Source organism: Sebastes umbrosus, chromosome 9 (genome assembly GCF_015220745.1).
Source record: "Sebastes umbrosus isolate fSebUmb1 chromosome 9, fSebUmb1.pri, whole genome shotgun sequence".
In the NCBI taxonomy this organism is placed as follows: domain Eukaryota; kingdom Metazoa; phylum Chordata; class Actinopteri; order Perciformes; family Sebastidae; genus Sebastes; species Sebastes umbrosus.
The window spans coordinates 6,195,977-6,215,705 of record NC_051277.1 but is presented as its reverse complement, the minus strand read 5'-3'; the positions used below and the strand labels follow the sequence as shown (position 1 = coordinate 6,215,705).

General features: G+C 41.8%; 1 protein-coding gene across 4 annotated transcripts in view; it reads left to right on the top strand.

Annotated features, from left to right (window-relative positions):
- Positions 1-19,729, top strand: part of enox2 (ecto-NOX disulfide-thiol exchanger 2) — a 208,730-nt gene that overhangs the window by 173,835 nt on the left and 15,166 nt on the right. For all 4 annotated transcript variants that reach the window (XM_037779743.1, XM_037779742.1, XM_037779740.1 and 1 more), the window contains 5 exons: positions 1,129-1,362; positions 4,256-4,468; positions 8,435-8,541; positions 15,238-15,352; positions 18,480-18,667. In XM_037779743.1, the coding sequence (XP_037635671.1) occupies positions 1,129-1,362; positions 4,256-4,468; positions 8,435-8,541; positions 15,238-15,352; positions 18,480-18,667 (857 nt within the window). The remainder of the gene's footprint in view (positions 1-1,128; positions 1,363-4,255; positions 4,469-8,434; positions 8,542-15,237; positions 15,353-18,479; positions 18,668-19,729) is intronic.

The window sequence follows — 19,729 nt, the reverse complement described above, 5'->3', positions numbered from 1 at the left end:
AGAAGTAATTGGCCTCACTAAGTATCTCTTGTGTATTGACTAAAGGATGCAGTCCTTCTGTTACTCCACAATACATTTAGAGTATATCTTGTCAAACGAAGGGATCCAACAAGCGAAATAGGTTTGAGGAGGATGAAGAGAGAAGTGGGAGGCAGGTAGAACTCAACTATGTTGAGTAGTCTAAATACAATTTGTGGAAGATGATGCAAAGAAACCCTGCAACGTATAAAGTAAACATCATGTGTGTACCTTTTCGCTCTCCTGCTCCGTTTTGTACTCACATCAACGCCTCCAGGCACGTTTTTGCATTAAAAAGATGTATGGTGGTGGTGGTGCACATCATTTCTGTTTTCATTTTCGTGAGCAGTCTAGAAGATGTAAGACGTGACTGATTATCACATAGTAGGATATTTAATTAAAGAGTGTCCGCAAGGTGCGAACGGGAAGTGTGAAGTTTGACAGCTGTCAAAAATGAAGAGGCGTTCAGGCGTTGCTGCGGTGGTCTTAAGGTGGAAACCACGTAACCGTGACTTCCGCAGTGTGAATGCGACGAGGGGATCGTTGTCACATGTCGCCCTCGTTTTCTGTCTCCCCCTTTTTTGTTTCTTGTTTTCTCTCTGCTGTCAGATATCTAATAACAAGACTTATGAGAGGCTACAGACATGCTAGCGGCTCTGTGAGGCTGCACGCAGGCAGCGGTGCTTTGAGCTGAACGCTAACGTCAGCGTACTAAAAATGCTCACAATGACCACAAATGTCAACCTTTTGCTTGCGCTAGAGGAAAATTCATGGGATCACCAAAGTCATTAAGATTCATCCTCTGGGGAACATGAATGTCTGCACAAAAAGTTCACGCTACCACTAGAGCCTTGTCAATAGCATGGCTAAGAAGCAAAATGTAGTAAAGACAAGTTATCTTTTGAAAAATTAGGGGCATTTACGCACCTGCAAGATGCACAGCACATTGTGTAAATGACTTCAATCTGTCTGAGCAGACAGACTACTTCATTTTAATTGATGCATTCCCCGCTGTCCCATCTGCTTCTCCCATCATATTTACTTTTCCCATCTTCCATTTCCTCTTCTCACTTTTTGGTTCTTAATTTTTCACACTTTTGTCTCCCGCAGGTTACCGTATCCGTTTGGGCTCCAGCACAGACAAAAAAGACACCGGCCGTCTCCACGTGGACTTCGCCCAGGCCAGAGACGACCTCTACGAGTGGGAGTGTCACCAACGCATGTTGGCCAGAGAGGAGAGGCACCGGCGCAAGATAGAGGAGGATCGCCTCCGGCCGCCCTCCCCTCCTCCCATCGTCCACTACTCGGAGCACGAGTGCAGCCAGCTGGGAGACAAGATCAAAGGTTGGCAAAACATAAAATATGTGCATGATATGAGAGCACAAACATAAGCAACAGAGCTCAGTAGAGAAGCAAAACCTCGACACGTAGAATTTTCTGTAATCAACCTGAGGGCATTTACAAATACAGCACTAATTATGTTAACAACTAGTAATGTTAACAACTACTAACTACTAACAACTACTAATTATGTTAACAACTAGTGCTGTATTTGTATTTACAAATACAGCACTACTTGTTAACCCTTTGAACTCTGCATTAGAAATGGTCCACCAGTGCCTATATTTGTATTTTTGCTTATTGTGATGTAATTTCTTGGAGTATCTTCAAATTTTTCTTATCCCTTAAATCTGTCCAACCTAAGTTAAAAGGTTATGTAAGTCAATAAACCATAATAATTGACAAAAGTATTGAAATTGTGTCATAAATTAGAAAAAAAAATACAAAAATCAGACATGTTTTTTTCATAAAATGTTACTAAGTAAACACACAAAACATATTTATCCAAAATATTTCTAAATGTAGAAACATGGACAAAATATTTCTTAAAACTCCATAAAAGTTATTTAGAAAATGCACATTTTTATGAGCAGAACAAGTGCAAAAGCGTATTGTTTTACGTTCCACACGTAACGTAATCTAATGACGTCATCAAGAGCGTACAAAGTGATGACGTGAAAGACGGAAGCCTTTTAGCTTTCTGCTGCAAAAACAATGAATGCTCTCGCTATTATGGTTTTTATTTCACATCGATTTAAGGGAGATCATGTAGTCAGCGATCTCCCCGGGGGGGGAGGGGGATCTGGCGCCACTGCTCGTTGTCACTGCGTTTTGTACCGACACATAATGTAATGACGTCATCACGAGTGTTTAACATGACGACACGAACGATAGAAGCCTTGGCTTTCCACTGCACAAAGAATGAATGCTCTAGCTGTTATGGTATTTGTTTTATATTGATTTCAACAGGATCATGCAAACAACGATGATCCGTTTTTAAAGAGTTGTAATGAGCAAACAAAAGTAAAAATGGATCCATTCATGGCACTATCATTATTCATGCAAACAACAAACTGACAAGGAAGGGATAAGAATAAGGTAAAAGAGTAGTTCCGTACCTGTGCTTGTCTGTTTGTGAGCTTGCCAAGACATTACAGGAAGGGTCCTAAACTGCAGCTGGTAAAATTGACAAAGCACTTCTCTCATGTTCCGACAAATTCAGGGAATTTGTTTTGAAAAAGACGTTACACAAAGGCTGTTAAACCCGGTGTATCAGTTTACTCTTCCCTCAGCACATGCTCCTCTCTCTTATCGTCTACTCTCCTCTCTCCGCACTCTCTGTTCTCCCCTGCTCATCCTCTCCTCTCTCTCTCTCGTTTCCCCCCCTCTTCTCAGCTTTCCGTCGACTTTCTGGCTGAATAAACTTGTTTCACTAATGAGCGGTGACACTTCCAGGTCTCCGTCACAGTCGCCCGATAACAGAATGTCTGTGACTTTCTGCCTCTCTGCCATCTGCGAGTGTCTTTTTCAGCTCTCCCTCCCCTGGCCCGGCTGTAAAGAACCCTAACACGGTGTTGTTTAAGCCAAAAGATTTGATTCTGAACACTTTGGGCTGCTGCAGCACACATCCTGGCTGGTTTGCTGCAGCACACATCCTGGCTGGTTTGCTGCAGATTTAGGTTTACTCTTTTCCCTCAATCTTCCACCCAGAGGAAAAGTTTAGCCCTTTTCAGTGCCAGTTTTATTCTTGTACTCCAAACCCAATCTGTCCTTTTGATGACAAGAAGAACTTTTTACCCAGACCACCTCTTTCTACTCCCCTCAGGTGTCATTGAGGTCTGTGAAGTTGTTCTTTGTTACCGAGCGAATGCCAGTCTGTCATATGTACTCTCTCTCTTTCTTCCTTTCATCCAGTAGCACAGATGTCTTTTTGTTCTCCTGGCCTTGTTCTCTACAGTTTACTGTGGTTTTATGTTTTATCTTTTTTTTTTCAGTTTCACCTTGCTCGCATTAACCCTGATATTACTGTCTACTTTTCACTCAACAGAATAAAAAGTGCTTGGTAATATACTGTTTGTATATAAACAAGGGCTGTCAAAGTTAATGCGATAATAACGCCTTAATGCAAATTAATTTTAACGCCACTAATTTCTTTAATGGATTAACGCAATTTACGATTTTTAGGTTGTAGCGGGCTCAGTTTGAAAGCTAGAGTGAAGATACTGACATCATGTGATACTACAAGACCGTAGGATCTATTGGTACCAACCATGTCATACTAGCTTGGCCATTTTCAAAGGGGTCCCTTGACCTCTGACCTCAAGATACGTGAATGAAAATGGGTTCTATGGGTACCCACGAGTCTCCCCTTTACAGACATGCCCACTTTATGATAATCGCATGCAGTTTTGGGTACCTGTGAGGGTTTCTGGACAATATTAGTCATTGTTTTGTGTTGTTAATTGATTTCCAATAATAAATATACACATACATTTGCATAAAGCAATCATATTTGCCCATTCCCATGTTGATAAGAGTATTAAATAATTGACAAATCTCCCTTTAAGGTACATTTTCTACAGGTAAATGCAATTAATTGCAAATTAATTGTGATTCATTTTGGACAATCATGCGATTAATCACGATTAGATATTTGAATCGATTGACAGTTACCTGTATTTGCCTTTATGTTCTTCTATATATCTGTTTTCTACCAGAAATCAGGACTGTATGGTCACAATTTACAGCCTTATCTCTCGTGGATTATGAGTATAATCACTTTCAGAAGGTTTTGTAATCCTTTTTCAGCTTGTCAGCTGTTGCTTTCACCAACTTAAGTGTCCTGGAAATCATCTATTTTTGTTTGATTTCTCCGTGTCTTCACTTGTTTCACTAGAGGACGGCAAGTTTCCCGAAGCAGTGCGTGTTCTCCTGACCTGGCTGGAACGAGGGGAAGTCAACCGCAGGAACGCCAACAACTTCTACTCCATGATCCAGTCGTCCAACGGCCACATCCGCCGGCTGACGGGCGAGAAGAGTCAGCACGAGAAGGAGGTGGAGGAGGCCAAAGACAAGTTCAAGACCGCTCTGGCCGGCATAGTGGGTCAATGTGAGTCTTCTGTTCTCAATCACACACGTACACAGCCGGATGTATAAAACAGTTTCTACTGCATGTACTGTAAGTGTACACCAGGCCAAAGCATTTAAAGTTTACTACTAGAATACATTGATCCTTGTTGTGCAGTATAAGTACAGGAGGAGGATAAGTCCAATCCATGCTTGGCCAAGTTTCTGGTTCGGTGTAAGTTCCCCTATCATAGGAGCAGACACACAACATAAACACACTGTAAGACTTTTTGTGCCTGAAGTACTTAATGCTGCGAATAAGTAAGTATAATATTATTACATAATACACATTGTGGATATAAAGATTGTTGAGTTTTATAGCCTCGTAGAAGCCATCTTGTTTCACGCTAGTTTGTTTTTGGGAGGATGGCTTAAAGGTAAGTTTTATTTCCTTCCTAACAGTGCTGTTGCATCACTCTAAACTCGGCGTTCAGCGTCCCGCTCCTTTTTTTTTATTTCTTCCGAGATACAAATATGTTAAACATTAAAGGAAAAAAATAGCACTGGTGCCTGTGACTGAAGTGGAATATTATTCTTTCAGATGAAAGTAGTAAGTAGCCCAACACTTGCATGAATACAGTGGAGGCCAAACACACACACACACAGTGAACGCACGCTTGGCTCATTTCAGCTGATGAAAGGCCAAAGGCATAGCATACTTCTCCTACCCACTTTTGACAGCTTTGGCTGTGCAGCTGCTGGCTTACACCACCGCCTGCGGCACTTTGTCTCCGCGTCTCTCACCACATGCATGTTAAATAGAACGTAAACATCCCTCAACGCAAAGTGGAAGTTCCCGGTTTTCTTACCATTCATTGTTTATTAGATGAATAATACATGTAGGACACTTTGAAGGTGTATGTGTGGGTGCATTTGTATAAACCACACACAGAGAGAGTGAGACAGAGAGAGAGATGTCCTTGTATTCATCATCATACAAACACATTCCTATTCATGACCTCTCCTTCCTCCTTGTGCACTGCTGATCATATTAATGCTATCACAGAGTCTGGCCTCCTGAGGAGGTTTCACAAGTTTCACTTGGGTACAACTCTCTTCATCCACACACTGTAGGTCGGTCTCTGATGGGGTGTATCACCTTTACAGGTCAGTTCACCCAAGTCACACAAAAAAAAGAAAAACATATTGTCATTGAATCCCTATGGTGTCCAGCCATGCAGATAGTTTTCGTTTTATGTGCCCCGGTTTTTGAGATATTAGCTTCTCAATCTTCTCCTGCTGCACAAATACAATGGAAGAGGTGCAGAGGATTTTATTTGTGGTGCTCAAAGCTTTGAAAATACATTTGAAAGACTCAAAATCATCTTGCATTTTCCAGAAACAATGTCCCTTTGTTTTCTAAAGATAATCCTCAGTGTAAAGAGTTTGTATTTGAACTACTTTTGTTGCATATATAAGCTCACAGGCCTGAAAGTCTTGTCTGTGCCCTTTCCTCTCTTCTCTGCCTTCCTCATCGATCTGCTCCATCAAATTACAGCGTTCTGGGAAGATGCTATTGATCCCTGCACTGTTCTCACTCTCTCTCTCACCACTCTGCTAGCACACACACACACATGCCCACTTAGCTGGTGGTCATATTGACTCCCCCCCCCGTGTACATTAGGACCTCTGGGATACACAGACCACCCATACACTCCTCCATGACCACCCACATGACAACTAGATAGCTGAGAGGGGAATGACTTTATCAATACACTGCAGCTACGATCAGATCTGACACAGCACTGTCATCGTACACATCACATGTAGAGCTGCAACGATTAGGCGACTAATCGATTAATCGAACGACAGAAAAACTATTTTGATAATTGATTAATTGTAATTTTTCATGTAACAAATGTCTCTCAAATTTTTGGACTGACAAAACAAGACATTTAAAGACATCACCTTGGACTTTGAGAAACTGGGATGGACATTTTTCACTATTTTCTGACATTTTATAGACCACACGATTAATCGAGAATATAATCCGTAGATTAATCGATAATGAAAATAATCGTCAGTTGCAGCCCTGCAACAGTGGAAACCTCGGAGTTAAAGGTCTGGTCGTAATAAGACTCCCTGACCCAAAGAAGCTCGCTCAGCTCGGTTCTATATCTACACTGTCATTTTGCAGGTACAGCTGCACTGAAGGGGTTAATAAAAACCGAGGCTTGAAGCTTAATTGCCGTTTCTTTTTAAAAGAAGAGAGACATCTGCATGGTGGGAAGTAAACCAGGAAGGTACTGTACTTTAACAAGGTGTCCTTGGGCAAGCTTCTCAACAGCCCTCTGCTGTAGTGGAGCTGCACAGTGGTCAACACAGGCACGCTTAAAGTAGGTTATTTTTGGCATCTGCCAGTTGCTTAGCAAAATGTCCCCTGTTAAATAAATAAATGTTAAACAAGACAAAGAGCAACGCTAACAGCTCTGTGAGCCTGTAGCAGACACAGCAGGTCTCTGTCAACATGCTGATGTAGCAGGTATCATGTTTGACACTCTTCATTTAGCCTGTTAGCAAGCTCATATTTGCTGACAGAGTATACAGATGAGGCCGATGGGGATGTCATTAGCGTCGCAGATATTTGGCCTTAACAACATTTAACAAATCAAACGGTGGTTCTAGATGAAAAGTCAGGAGATCACAGAAGTTATTATAATTCATCCAGAGAGGGACATAAATATCTGCACCAAATCTCAAGGTGATCCATCCAATAGTTATCAAGACATTTGACTCGAAACCACAATTGTTAACTTCATAGTGGCTCTAGAGAAAGAGTCAGTGTAGAGCCATGCAACCGGCTCATAAAGGTTAAAGGGTAACTGCTGCTTCAACCTGGACCATGTATTTGTGTCTAAGTGACTAATAGGGAGAATAAATGTTTTAACTGGTCCAGTATTGAGGGAGAACGCTGCGAGGTCAAGTGATCAGCGTCAATGTAACGTTAAGTTCACTATAAGTGCTTGTTGCTGCCACTGACAGGCTCAGATTGTTATTATAAGTGTCTGACAGCATTATGGAAAGGACCCTACAGAGAAATAAGAGTTTTTTTCTCACCTTTCTCTTGCTCCGGTCGGTTTGTTATTGTGTCCAAGTCCCGCTCAAGGAGAAGTCTCGTTGTGAAATCTGATTATCCGTATACTCTGGCTCAAATAAATACGGGCGGACATCAGATTCAAAGACCTCACCCGCATTGTGGAAATCATCTAAATATTCAGCCATGACGTTGAAACTCTGCCCTGCTGGCACTTGCGTTTCCACCATGGATGTATTCCACTATTCCACCGTTGTCTTCCGGTAACACGTCACCTCGCTAGATTTCAGAACGAGACTTTTCCTTGAGCGAGACTCTCTCCATAATGTCAGACACTTATACTAACAATCAGATCCTGTCATGGCAAAAACAAGCACTTTTTAGTGGACGCTTGTCCGAATAGCACCATAATGCAGCTGCCGTCTTCAGCGCTCTCCCTCAATACTGGACCAGTTTCAGAAAGTTGTCTCTCTTAGTCAGTTAGATAGAGAAACATGGGAAAAATACAGGTTGAAAAATACGGAAGTTACCCTTTAAGTCAGTATTATCAGCACTGCAGTGTTGAAGGGCTTTATTCTATGTGAAAGAGCATATCATATATAATTTAGGTATGTCGGAAACATGTATGGTTTATTTAAGTTGTTTAAGTTTGCGTGTGGGAAGTACTGTACAGTATCTGACCAGCCATCCACGAGATGATGCACTTGCATCAGCTGGTAAGTAGATCACACGCTTGCACACACACATATAAACACAAACAAACACATATAAACACACACTCACACGGTTCTTTACGTCCCTAGTTGACTCCACTTTCTCACTCCTCTGCTCCTTCCCACCTGCCCTCTGTCTTTCTCTCTCTCTCTCTCTCTGTCTCTGGATGGTCTCTGGTCCTTCCCCTGCGTCCCGCCACAGTTGAACAGATTGTGTCTGTATTCCAAGCTGCTTCCAAACAAAAGGCATGGGACCATTTCTCCAAAGCTCAGCGCAAGAACCTGGACATGTGGCGCAAACAAGCCGAGGTTAGTACACTTTGATTTCATTCTGCTGTTCACGTGATTTATGGAAAATTAGCCTTTTATCCCATTTTGTTCAACGCCTGTCTCCCTCTTTATGAAGTTCTTTATTTTTAATTGATAGTTAGATGCTTACATTAGGGCGACATAATAATACTCAAAATCAAACAAGAGAAGGAAAGAAAATAGGTGAAATGAGATATCAAAAGAGCAGATTCCTTGTTACAGTAAGTACTCTGAATGAATCCAGGATACAGAACGGGGCTGCGGTCGAATAGTCAAAACAAGACTCGGTCAAAACCGAGTATATGTCTGGACCGTGTACGGTCAGTCTGTGAATTTGTGGTTAAATTGTTACACAAATAGTCAGTGGTCGTGTCTATAACGTTAAATCCAGCGGTACATGTCCACCAGGTCCGGCAAGGACACTAGGGGACGCGCTGCTCCACTCATCTGGTCGTTCAAGGGGTGACGTACCCGATCGTTGAATGCACCTGATTGGTTTTCTGCATGCCGTTTCAAACAGGAAAAAACACGCTGGCCTGCTCGAAAACTTTCTGTTATTCCGTCTAAACAATCCATAAAAATCTACCTCCGAAAACATTTTAAGCGAGAAATGGGAGATGCCACGGCTGAAATCTCGTTTCATTTTAGAACTAAATCGCCTAATTTGACAGCATGGTCCAAGTTTCGTGAGCCGGACAGACGCGTCGCGCTGGACATGTTCATTTGCATAAAGGACTGTTCCCCGCCTTTTCATTTTGAAAGAGCAATGGCCAATGAGGAAACTCCGACACTCGGTCAACCAATCGTGTAGCGTCACTTAAATCAGTCAATCACTCAGTGACAGCCCTCTATGGTCCAGCCAAAAATTATGTCCTAATGTCTTTTCCTAAACACTTTTCCTTGACCTCAACGGAAATCGTCATGAGGTCAAAGAAAGATGTGAAGGAGAATTCATAAGGAAAATACAACTGCGGTGCTAAGAGAATCCGACTGCACTTGTACTATGCAATGGTGGATGAACACTTAGGAAATGAGTACAGTGACAAGCTCAATGCTGTACCATTTAATGAAGGATTCCTGTCTAAAACATAATCACGCCTCTTAAGAAAGATTCTTTCAATTTATTTGTAATGTACAATTAAAACAGCAACGGCGGATTTTATTTGACATCTGAATCACCGCTTTAAAAGTCGCTACCGCAAGGAATTGTCTTTCATAAAGCAAAGAAAGTATATTGTATATAAGTATATTGAAGTGAAAGTCAATCGTTCGTTCCATGGCAACATCAGCGCCCAGCAGGAGAGCTACGCTTCCACCATTTTGGACTGAAAGCGACTACCAGACGCCAGTAAAAACGTCCGCCTAAAAAATGCCATACAAAAGTAAAACAAAATTATTTCTATTCTATTGTCATATTCTAAAGAAACGGCCTGTGTTGAACAATAAAATATTATAAATATAGTAAGCGTTTTGAGTCTAGTTTTGTCTCTTTGCTTCTATACTCTTTGCGTAAAGGATGGTCCGGTGTAACCTCTACTAAAGGAGATCAGAAAGGAAGCATAGAAGAACCTTTCCTTAGCATTTAGAGAATTCAAGCAGCTCTCATCACGGCTGCCACTTAATACTTCGGGGTCACTCAGTTAGGAACCTTCCTAAGCAAAAAAAGACTATTGGACCGCAGCCCAGGTAGCTGCTCACTGCAGCCAGTGTGAGATACAGACACACCCAGGTCCAAACCTCCTCCCCTCCCTCCACCACTGCCCTCCCCCCCGTGAATTGGATACAAGCTACTGGGTGAGTTTTCCATCTCTCAGGGTGTCCAGGACATACAGTAGGTAAATCTGTACTTCTCCCCCCCTGCACCAACAAATATGAAGGTTTTTTTTTGAGTGGATAATGAAGGAGAAACATCTTGAGAGAGTATACATTCTCAAATCTAACAGCATTTTTGTCATCTACTATCTGCTCACCATTTTTTTTTTTCCTCTCTGCAAAATGGAGCATTACAGTAATTAGCATGATGACGAGGTTGTGTGTAATGAAGGGTCTGGAGTTGTGGTGCAATCCTGGGTCTATTGGACAATGTATGATCATGTGTGATTGGTAAGTTTCTTTGAACCTCAGCATAAAAAAAACAACAGATTTAAAGGTGAAGCATCAGTCAACTTGTACAAAAACATCTCTTTTAAAGGTAGGTGTAAAGCAAAAAATGTTGTTTTAATGCTGCAGAATCGTAATCTGAAACTTTAGCCGTCTGTAAAAGCAACTGTTTGTTAGAACTTCTGCTTATAATAGCTTTTGTGAAGGTCTCTTAACACACACTTGATGAGTAAGTCGGAAGCTGGATGATGCATGTCTATATGCAAATGCTTAAGTACATGCCTGGTCGTGTGACGTCACTAAGTCCACTTTGTATTGTTGTTGTTCCCTCGCTCAGACCTTGAGGGCCTCTGCTCTCTTCTATACATACGCTGTGGCAGGAAGTATTAAATCTATTATCACAATATCACAATGTTTTCATCAGGCCTCCACGGATCTGTCCATTCTTTTCTTTCTTCCTCCCTTTGTAGAGTTGCTGTATACACACTGAATACATACACCAGGGAGTACAGCATGACCGTAGATGCAACTGTGGGTGGACACTCAACTGCAGAATATAGATCCTCCATTCAGGGAAAAAAATCCTTTAAATGACATCCTGGTTCAAACATTCTTTGTAGTTTTTCCTCTTCCAGCTACTTTACACTTTATTATAGCTGTGAGAATAGACTCTATTGTCATTCAGAGTGACACCACATACACTGTGTGTGTCTCAGAGTGAGACATGAACAGACAGATGAAGACATTTGGACACAGAGCTCTTGGTTTAGCGATGGCCCACATTGAGTCTGCAGCTGTCTGTTAAGTAAGTTCATACACAGAAGGGAATTAGACCAGAATCAGACCATTGAATAGTCTGTGTGTGTGATAGGTGAGGTCACACTCAACTGGTTGAAATGAAACCTTCCTAAAAGCACTTTAAATCTAGATCACTAGCTACCAGAATCAATATTTTTATATCACGACTTGTATGCAGAAAGAGGCCGTTCATAGATGACAAACTCACAGGTAATTATCACCCGACTCTGCAATCCTCCCTCAGCTCTACAGAGCGTTTATCTGCTTTCAGCTCATCGTTTTGCAAAGTTTACTGTTTTGGTTCACTCTCACTGCTCTCACTTTCCCAGCATTGTTTCCAGCTGCAGCAGGCTCTAAAAAGCTCTAAAAGCCGACTGTACGCTACACGCTCAGTACCGAACGGCAGATCAAGTTAGTGGAGCATTTAGTGGCTAAAGACATATTTTGTCTCAGAAGTCAAATGCAAAAAAATTTAGTTAAAAGAGGGTGAATGTCGGACGTACATTTCATCAGGTGGCCGGAAACACAAATTAATACCAATGTTATTCTGTATCTGCTGGATGTGTCAAAATATGTAACTGTTTGCCAACAACTTCGCCAGAAAGTTTGAGGTATTGATATGTTAGTGTTGTATTCACAGCTCGTTTCCGCTGCCTCCAGATGGGCAAAAACATCAGGTTTAAAGCTTCATTAAACACAAAGGAACAGAGGTGGGTAGAGTAGCCAAAAAACTGCTCAAGTAAAAGAACTGTTACTTTGCAGAACGAAACAAAAAAGTAGAAATAAAAGTAGTCATCAAAATAATTACTTAGGTAAGAGTACAAATGTACCAAATGTAAAGGAGTAAAAGTAATGATTTTTCTCTAAAATTCTACTCAAGTAAGAGTAAAAAGTAAGCTGCATTAAAACTACTCTAACAAGTACAACTTGAGTTCATGTAACTAAGTGAGTATAGCTCGTTACTACCTACTTCTGACTAGGAACTCATACCCATAGAAAACACAGCGTACGAGCCGTGTGTTTGTTTTATGTTAAGTGTAATATGCCTCCGGGCACTAGGTGGTGTTTGGTTCAGGCACAGATTGGCCACAGGAAATTAAAGTTCATGCCAGTAATTGCAAGCGTTGGAAGAAGCAAACAGTTTTTGACTGTGTCTCGCACAACATTTTGTGGCCGTGTTGGAAGTGACAGACACAAAGTACTTTGGACAAATAAACGCAATGATAAGTATTGGTAACTTTTGGATATTGTTTTTCTGAGCACATGTCTAAACAATAAAGATCAGCCAGTAGCGGCTGGTTATAGTCACTACACACAGTCTTGATACACCACGGGCTTATCAAGTATTTATGGCTAAACTGTCAGAGAACAGTTGCCTACTCACACATCCAACAGACGCAGAAGAACATGAGCATCCCGCCCGTTTCTGGCCACTTTTAGAAGAAGAAGAAGTCCAATATTCACTGGCTTTTTTTGGTTTGGTTTGGTTTAGTTACCACCAACTGCTGAGAGAAACTCTTGGCGTGCCAGATGCTCGTTGTTTACTCCAGCTCTCTGTCATTTATCGCTGGGCCGGTTCGAGCACACTCAGCTTGTCTGAGCTGTTGAATCGGCTGCCTTTTGGTTTTATATGTGGGAGTAATAAGAGCCATACATTCTGTGTGAAGGTCAGAGAACCAAAATAATGGGCGAAAAGTGTCGAAAAAACTGCGTCGAGCTGCAGAGGTGGGGTGCTAATTCTCAGTAACTGTCAGCACAGCTGGTCATTCTTTTACATTACGCAGAGTGAGAATCAGCTATATTGGCTCGATGCGGGTTTATTCTCACATTGATCGCACTGGCTGCAGCGTGCAGGTCTGGCAGCCACCGGCCAGAGTAAAGAGCATAGGTAAGTAAGTGCAGTTCAGCTCAGAGGTAGTTTATCATCAAATAGGCAGCCGGTTTCACTCTCAGTCATATTGTATATTCAGTATGATTCTCTGGCCTGCAGGTGAAATATGGAGGGAAAGAGCGTCGGCGTTGAGTCGCTGCGGCTCGCAGGCAGAATCAGACAACAGCTGCCTCCCTCTATCTCTGTTTTTTATGTTGTGTGTATGCAGAGTGGATGCGTGCACGGTGTGCTCCGTACACACCAGATGGTTGTGTGTGTAGAGTACCTGTTTGACCTCTGCCATGGGCTCAGGCTGATAACGTCAGCTGACAGATGGTTGTAAGTTTATTTACTCTTGGGAAGCTTCTTTTTAGGAGTATTTTTCAGCCCCGTTGTTGTTGGGGATTTTTCATTCACAGAGCACTCGTATTTTCTACCCACTAGTGTTGTTTGTACATGTTGCACATTTTTGTTTCAATACTTGAGAACACTTTTCAACTTGTGTTCTTTAAGACGTTACTAACTTGATGACCAGATATCCTTGTTTGTAAAGTAAATCATAGGGAGTAGTAGGCTTTTATCAATGCTGAGAGATTACTCAAGGTGAGTAAAATGATATTGTTTTATGGAACTTCATTCCATAACCTTGCAGGAGAGGGGAGCATCTTGTTAAAGGGAGACACACAAATTGTTAACTATAGATATCACCATGAAATTTCCCCAGTTGATTACTTATTACAAGTTTTCTGAAATTGTATGTTTTAATATGCAAATGAGGCATTATAATGCAAACTTTTGATGAATTTAGGAGAAATCTTCAGAGACACAAATAGACAAAGTAGTAAAATAAACACCTAAATGTGTATTTTGGATGTTTTCTTTCCACTTGTCTGGAATGTTATGGAAGCAAAATAGCACAAAAACTGACCAGTGCATGAAAAGCAACGTTTTTGCCTGGGGTGTCTCCCCCTGTGACCCTTCAAGCCTCTGAATGAAAAGGTGGATCAGTCTGTGTCTCTTAACATCATAGTGAGCTGTGCTCTCTATCCTCCTGCTCCATCAGTAGACCTCTTGGTTTTAATGGAGACACTAGTGTACTGTAGCTCAAACATCTGCTCACAACAGGGACTGAAAGAAATTTAAAAACACATGCAAGCACAGATTCTCATTGTTTGGTCTGAGCATGGACCGTCTACTGTGTGTGAAGCATCACAATGATTTTATTTGTTTTGCTTCTCTCTTGACACAGACCTGGAGGGGTTTTGGTGTAATTTACCGCCAACCAGTTCAGCGGTTTGACCTTAATCTTTAAACCATTTTAAACCTGCTTCTGGTTAACTGGTCCCCAGATGGATGTAATCATTAGTGATTCTGCCTGTGAGGGTGAAATGAAACGGAGAAGATTGGTGTTTAACAGTTACTGCTGTGGCTTTTCCAGATAAGGGTGTAAAGAAACCCAACAGCACACATTAGAAACAGTTTATGCACATTTCAAATTTCATGTTTTGTCGTCTTAAATCTGTGTCCCCTGACGTGATTGACGTGTTTGACAGGAGCTGTGGTCGCACACATTTATCATGCATTTTTAGCTGCATGAATGTGAACGTTTTTCTCCAAGTAACAAGAACACAGCGAGGCACAAAACTGTTGGGTCTGGCTATATTTGTGCTACCATCTGCCCTCTCGCCATGCCAGAGGAGGAATTTAGCCCCGGCTCTGAGACCATCCTTCATCTTTATTCATCTACACTCCTTTGTTCCGTACTGATCAAAGTATTCCTTACAGCTAATGCTTAACATTAACAATGAATTTAATGATGTGCATCACTGATGATCCTACTCCCACTAGCACCTCCTAAAGACGTGCATCACGCATCACAAGTCTTTTGCAGTTCTGACCCGCCCCTCTGTACCGGTCGTGTTTTGCAGGAGATCAGAAACATGCACAGCGAGCAGCTGATGGGCATCAGGCGAGAGGAGGAGATGGAGATGTCGGACGATGACATGGAGGATTCCCCTGACAGCAAGGACTCCGAGGACTCAGGTATGCGCGTATTCACAGTTTCAACACTTCTGTCAACACGCACCGATCATGATCGTTAGAGGTTGGACATAGAGAGCGTTAAATAACTGAGGGAGACAGCTGTGTTTGACTGAAATGACAGTTATCAACCCCCAAGCACCTGACAGCTCCACATGAATAAAAAACACATTCAAAGTACGACAAGATGCTGACACCGCGCACGCCTTACTGAGTTGACTCCAGTCCACCTTGGTATTTTCACACGACTCCATATGTGTGTGTGAATCTGTCCACATCTGCCAGCTGCCATCTAATGTTAGATCAGGGTGCCACTGAAGTGCCATAATTCTCTGGTTCTCCCTCAAAGGAGCCTCTTTGTGTTTGCTGAAGCAACAAAAACTAACGGCGCTCCTAATCTCTCTACCGCCATTACAATAACCCATAAGTCTGGAGTAGTCGCCAGGGCAACATGCTGTAACCGTCGCCGCCACATGTAATGTCGTCTCTCAACTTGTGCCTCTCTGCGCGTTGTTGCGCTCTCTTCACGTACTCTTCTCCTCTTGCCTTTTAATCACTCCGATCTCTGCCGTTCGCTAATATGACAGCTCCTCTAATCAGCATGCAAATGTATGTAAATGCAGTCGTCAGCTCAGCCCCCTTCTCTTTTGCAACCTTGCTATTTAGCTATCAGTAATTAGCATTGCTGTCACAGACCTGTCACTTCGCTCGATGCCGCAGGATTGGCCGAGGTGACGGGTGTTAATGTGACGCTTCTTGGTATTTGTGTTAACAGGCTGACTTCACTCGCCAACCTTTAAGCAAAGGGGCATGTTTACACGTCAACCAGGCGCCGCTGAAAACACCTGTGTTATGACTGCAGCCTCTTAAAAAGTGAATCGATGCTCTGCGTCTGACTCATATACAGAATGGAAAAGCAAAAGAACCGCTTGTGTGCGTGACTGTATGCCCGTAGGTGTGTGTGTGTGTCTGCAGGTCGATAGGTGCCGCCTGTTATGTAACAGAAGGGGAATTGCTCTGAATCTGGCCAAGCGGTTGACATCCTCTCACACCAAGTTGATGAGGCTCTCAGATCGATACTCTTCTCACCTCAAACCCTCATTTTGCTGTGAGAAAAAGTACACACAAACACAGCGTGGACGCGCACACACACACCCAGCGAGAGTTCATTAACACTGCCAATGGTCCTCCATGATAGACTGCAGGCAGCACTCATGAACACCCACACAAAACCTAACCAGACACGCTTTCATGCACACATACACACATGCACACACAGGATGGGGCTTATCTCCCCGGTCCAGTCAGTGAATTTCACTTTCCCAAAGAGCTTCCCCTCAAGGCCCGCAGGAGGATAGCAGAGCTGATAATACTGGACATCTCTGGAGCTGAGCGGGTCTCAAATAATAATAACTCCCACTGTCTCCTCTCTTTGCTCAATAGGTCAGGTCAAATGTCCAGTAGAGAGCTATTGGACAAAACGCTGTGGGATTACCACCGCTCTCAGTACTCTATGTTGATGTAGTGTAGGTGTTTGATTATCGGACACAAAGTGAATATCAATAGAACAATTCACAGATAGCTCGACGACATGGTGCCTTGAGATTTTGGAGTTGTGAAGTAGACAGAACAACAGTTTTTTTTCCCCATTCTGTATTCCCGTTTCAAATTTTTCATTAAACCACATCATACCATATTGCTCAATTTGCTCAAACAGATAAACACATGACCCTCCCGAATTCTCCCAATACCCTTGAGTTTGGCCACTGTGGCTGTGTAGAAGAAGCCAGTCAGAGGCGTGTATCATCACAGCAGCTAATTCAGAATGCTTCCTTGTTGAATTTGTCAAACAAAAACAACGGGCCTCGTGCAGCTTTCTGTTAAGAAAAGAGAAATCAACCCCAGATGCACGAAACGTTCTCAACCATCCAAATCTGCTCTCACCCAGGTGTGTTGAAATTGATCATAAATTGGCGGTTTGTGTGTGGTCGATAACTAAAGCCAAAATGGACAAGAGGTCAAAAGTTCTCCAAATCACCAAAATGTGAACATCTACACTCTCTTGACAAAAATACTCTGGCAAATGCCCAAGAATTGAAGAGATGGCACAAAAAAAAGGCTGTAAGAAGAAGAAAAACTTCAGCAGTAGTGACATCGAGGTTCTTTTAGATAAGCTCAAACAAAGTAAACATTTTCCTGAGCGTCAGTGCTGGTGTTACAGGAAATTTGAAAAGCATCTAAGAGCAGTACGTAAGCCACACAATATCATCCAAGGGTTTTTATGGTCTTCATTGGGATCAATGGACCAATAGTATCACAAATTTAATAATCCAATCATTCTAATTTCTCTAAAACATATAATATCTATATTTGATTATAGGATATTCATGCAGTTTTTTATGTTCTTCAAATTTTTTGGAATTTGTGGACTGTGAAAACAAGATGTTTTTTTTCTTGTCTTGGTGAGAAAAGTGCTTTCGATCACTCGAAAAAATTTTCTCTTACCTAAAACAAATTATTGGTGAATCCAAAAAATCAATGGGTACAAACAAAATAAGAGCACATTTTTTGATACGAACAAAAAAAATGTCTTATATCGCTTCCTGCATCAGGCCCAATATATATCAGTCAACTCAAACGAGACCCACACAGTCCTGATGAAGCTGATTAGATGAGTTTTTGAGTGTATAAATCTTAATGAATTGTACCTGAAGGATATTTTTTCTGCTGTAAGAGATACTTAGAGGTTTTCAGGGGCTGTAAAGCCGCCTGATCTTTTTCTGTCCTGCAGCAAAGGGCAGAGATATATTTAGCAGCAGACATATATCAAGAGGACATTTTGCCATTTTGTGTTTCAAGATGCCTGCAATTTGCATAAAGTAAAATTGAGCTCCACTCTTTCGCCATTACGCTTGGAATTTTAAGATGCTCATCGCCCCGTAATCCTATTCAATATTTCTGTTGCCCGCTCTCACTCAGTGAACAATGAGAGATCCAATCATGATTGTAAATGTCACCGTGTAACAGATGTCTCAATATTATGATCACTGTGAAACTGAGTGACAGTGTTATACATAATAAACGCCCATATTCCATACTGTGTTTCTGTACTTTCTGCATGAATCTGTAGGTGTTTCCCAAGCAGAAGCCTTAAAGGAGGAGAACGACTCGCTGCGCTGCCAGCTGGACGCCTACAGGAACGAGGTGGAGCTGCTCAAACAGGAACAAGGAAAGAACCAACCGATGGGCAGCGAGGAGGACAACACGCACGCTCAGCAGCTCAGCTTCCTGCAGCAGGCTCTGCAGGGCATGCAGAAGGTATATAAACACACACGTTTTCCAATCATCTGTCCAACATTAAGTTTAATCTCCTGTTCTTTACTGTTAAGCACCTGGTTGTTTTTAAGAACAAGGTCGCTCATTGACCCGTTGAGTCTCCCATGCGAGACGACTGTCATTTATTCATGACCTTGCACTTTAACAGTGAGTGCTGTGCAGGAACAAGTGAGGAAAAGTACAGCTGTCTGCAGCAGCTGTTAGTCTTTTCTGAAGAGCTGCTAAAATGTAATCTTTTCAGGTTTACTCTGGTTAAAAGGAAAGCTTATTCTCAGCTGGAATGGGTTTTTACTTGGGATTGCAGGGTTGTGAGCTATGATTCCAACAGCACGCTGATACTTCTTGGAACAAACCCAAGGCTATTAAAACCATTTCAGACCATTTAGTCAAATAAAGATTATGAAAAGTATTGGATTTTTTTTTCTTTCTTTGAAAGTGTGCCTTGGATATCGTACAGTATGTTTGCCTCTGAATGTGGGTCTTCAGTCTTCATTTCCCAAATTAAAACCCATTTTAGTGGTTGCTATAACTGTTTCTGGATTGGATTATTGACAACACGTTGATATATTCATAAGATACGACATACACTGTATCAGACTTTGTCGGGGATAGAACAATAGCAATCCTTATTTCCATTGTTCTCTGGTGTTTATACAGTCCATCAACATTTATCAGGAGAGAGTCAGGCATTCAATGTCTGACATTAAGCAATGTTAGATATATTGTAGTGGCTTATAGTGATCAACAAACTTGCTGTCAAATGCTGTTTAAATAATCTGCTTATAGTAATCAAGTAATCTTCTTACAGTGTTCATTTTGGGTCTTATCATACATGAAAACATACGGAAAAACATTTTAAAACTATGATAGGTTAACATTAATAAAAAAAAAAAAAAATGTTTACTTTACTTCACTCCCTTGATTCTTTGCCTCGGCTCGCTGTAACCCAGCTGCTACCTGAGGCTGGTGCTGCGTGTACATTGAAATCATGACGGTAAAAAAGAGTAATTTTCTCTTGTCAAGTGGATTGATAACGCCCCCAAA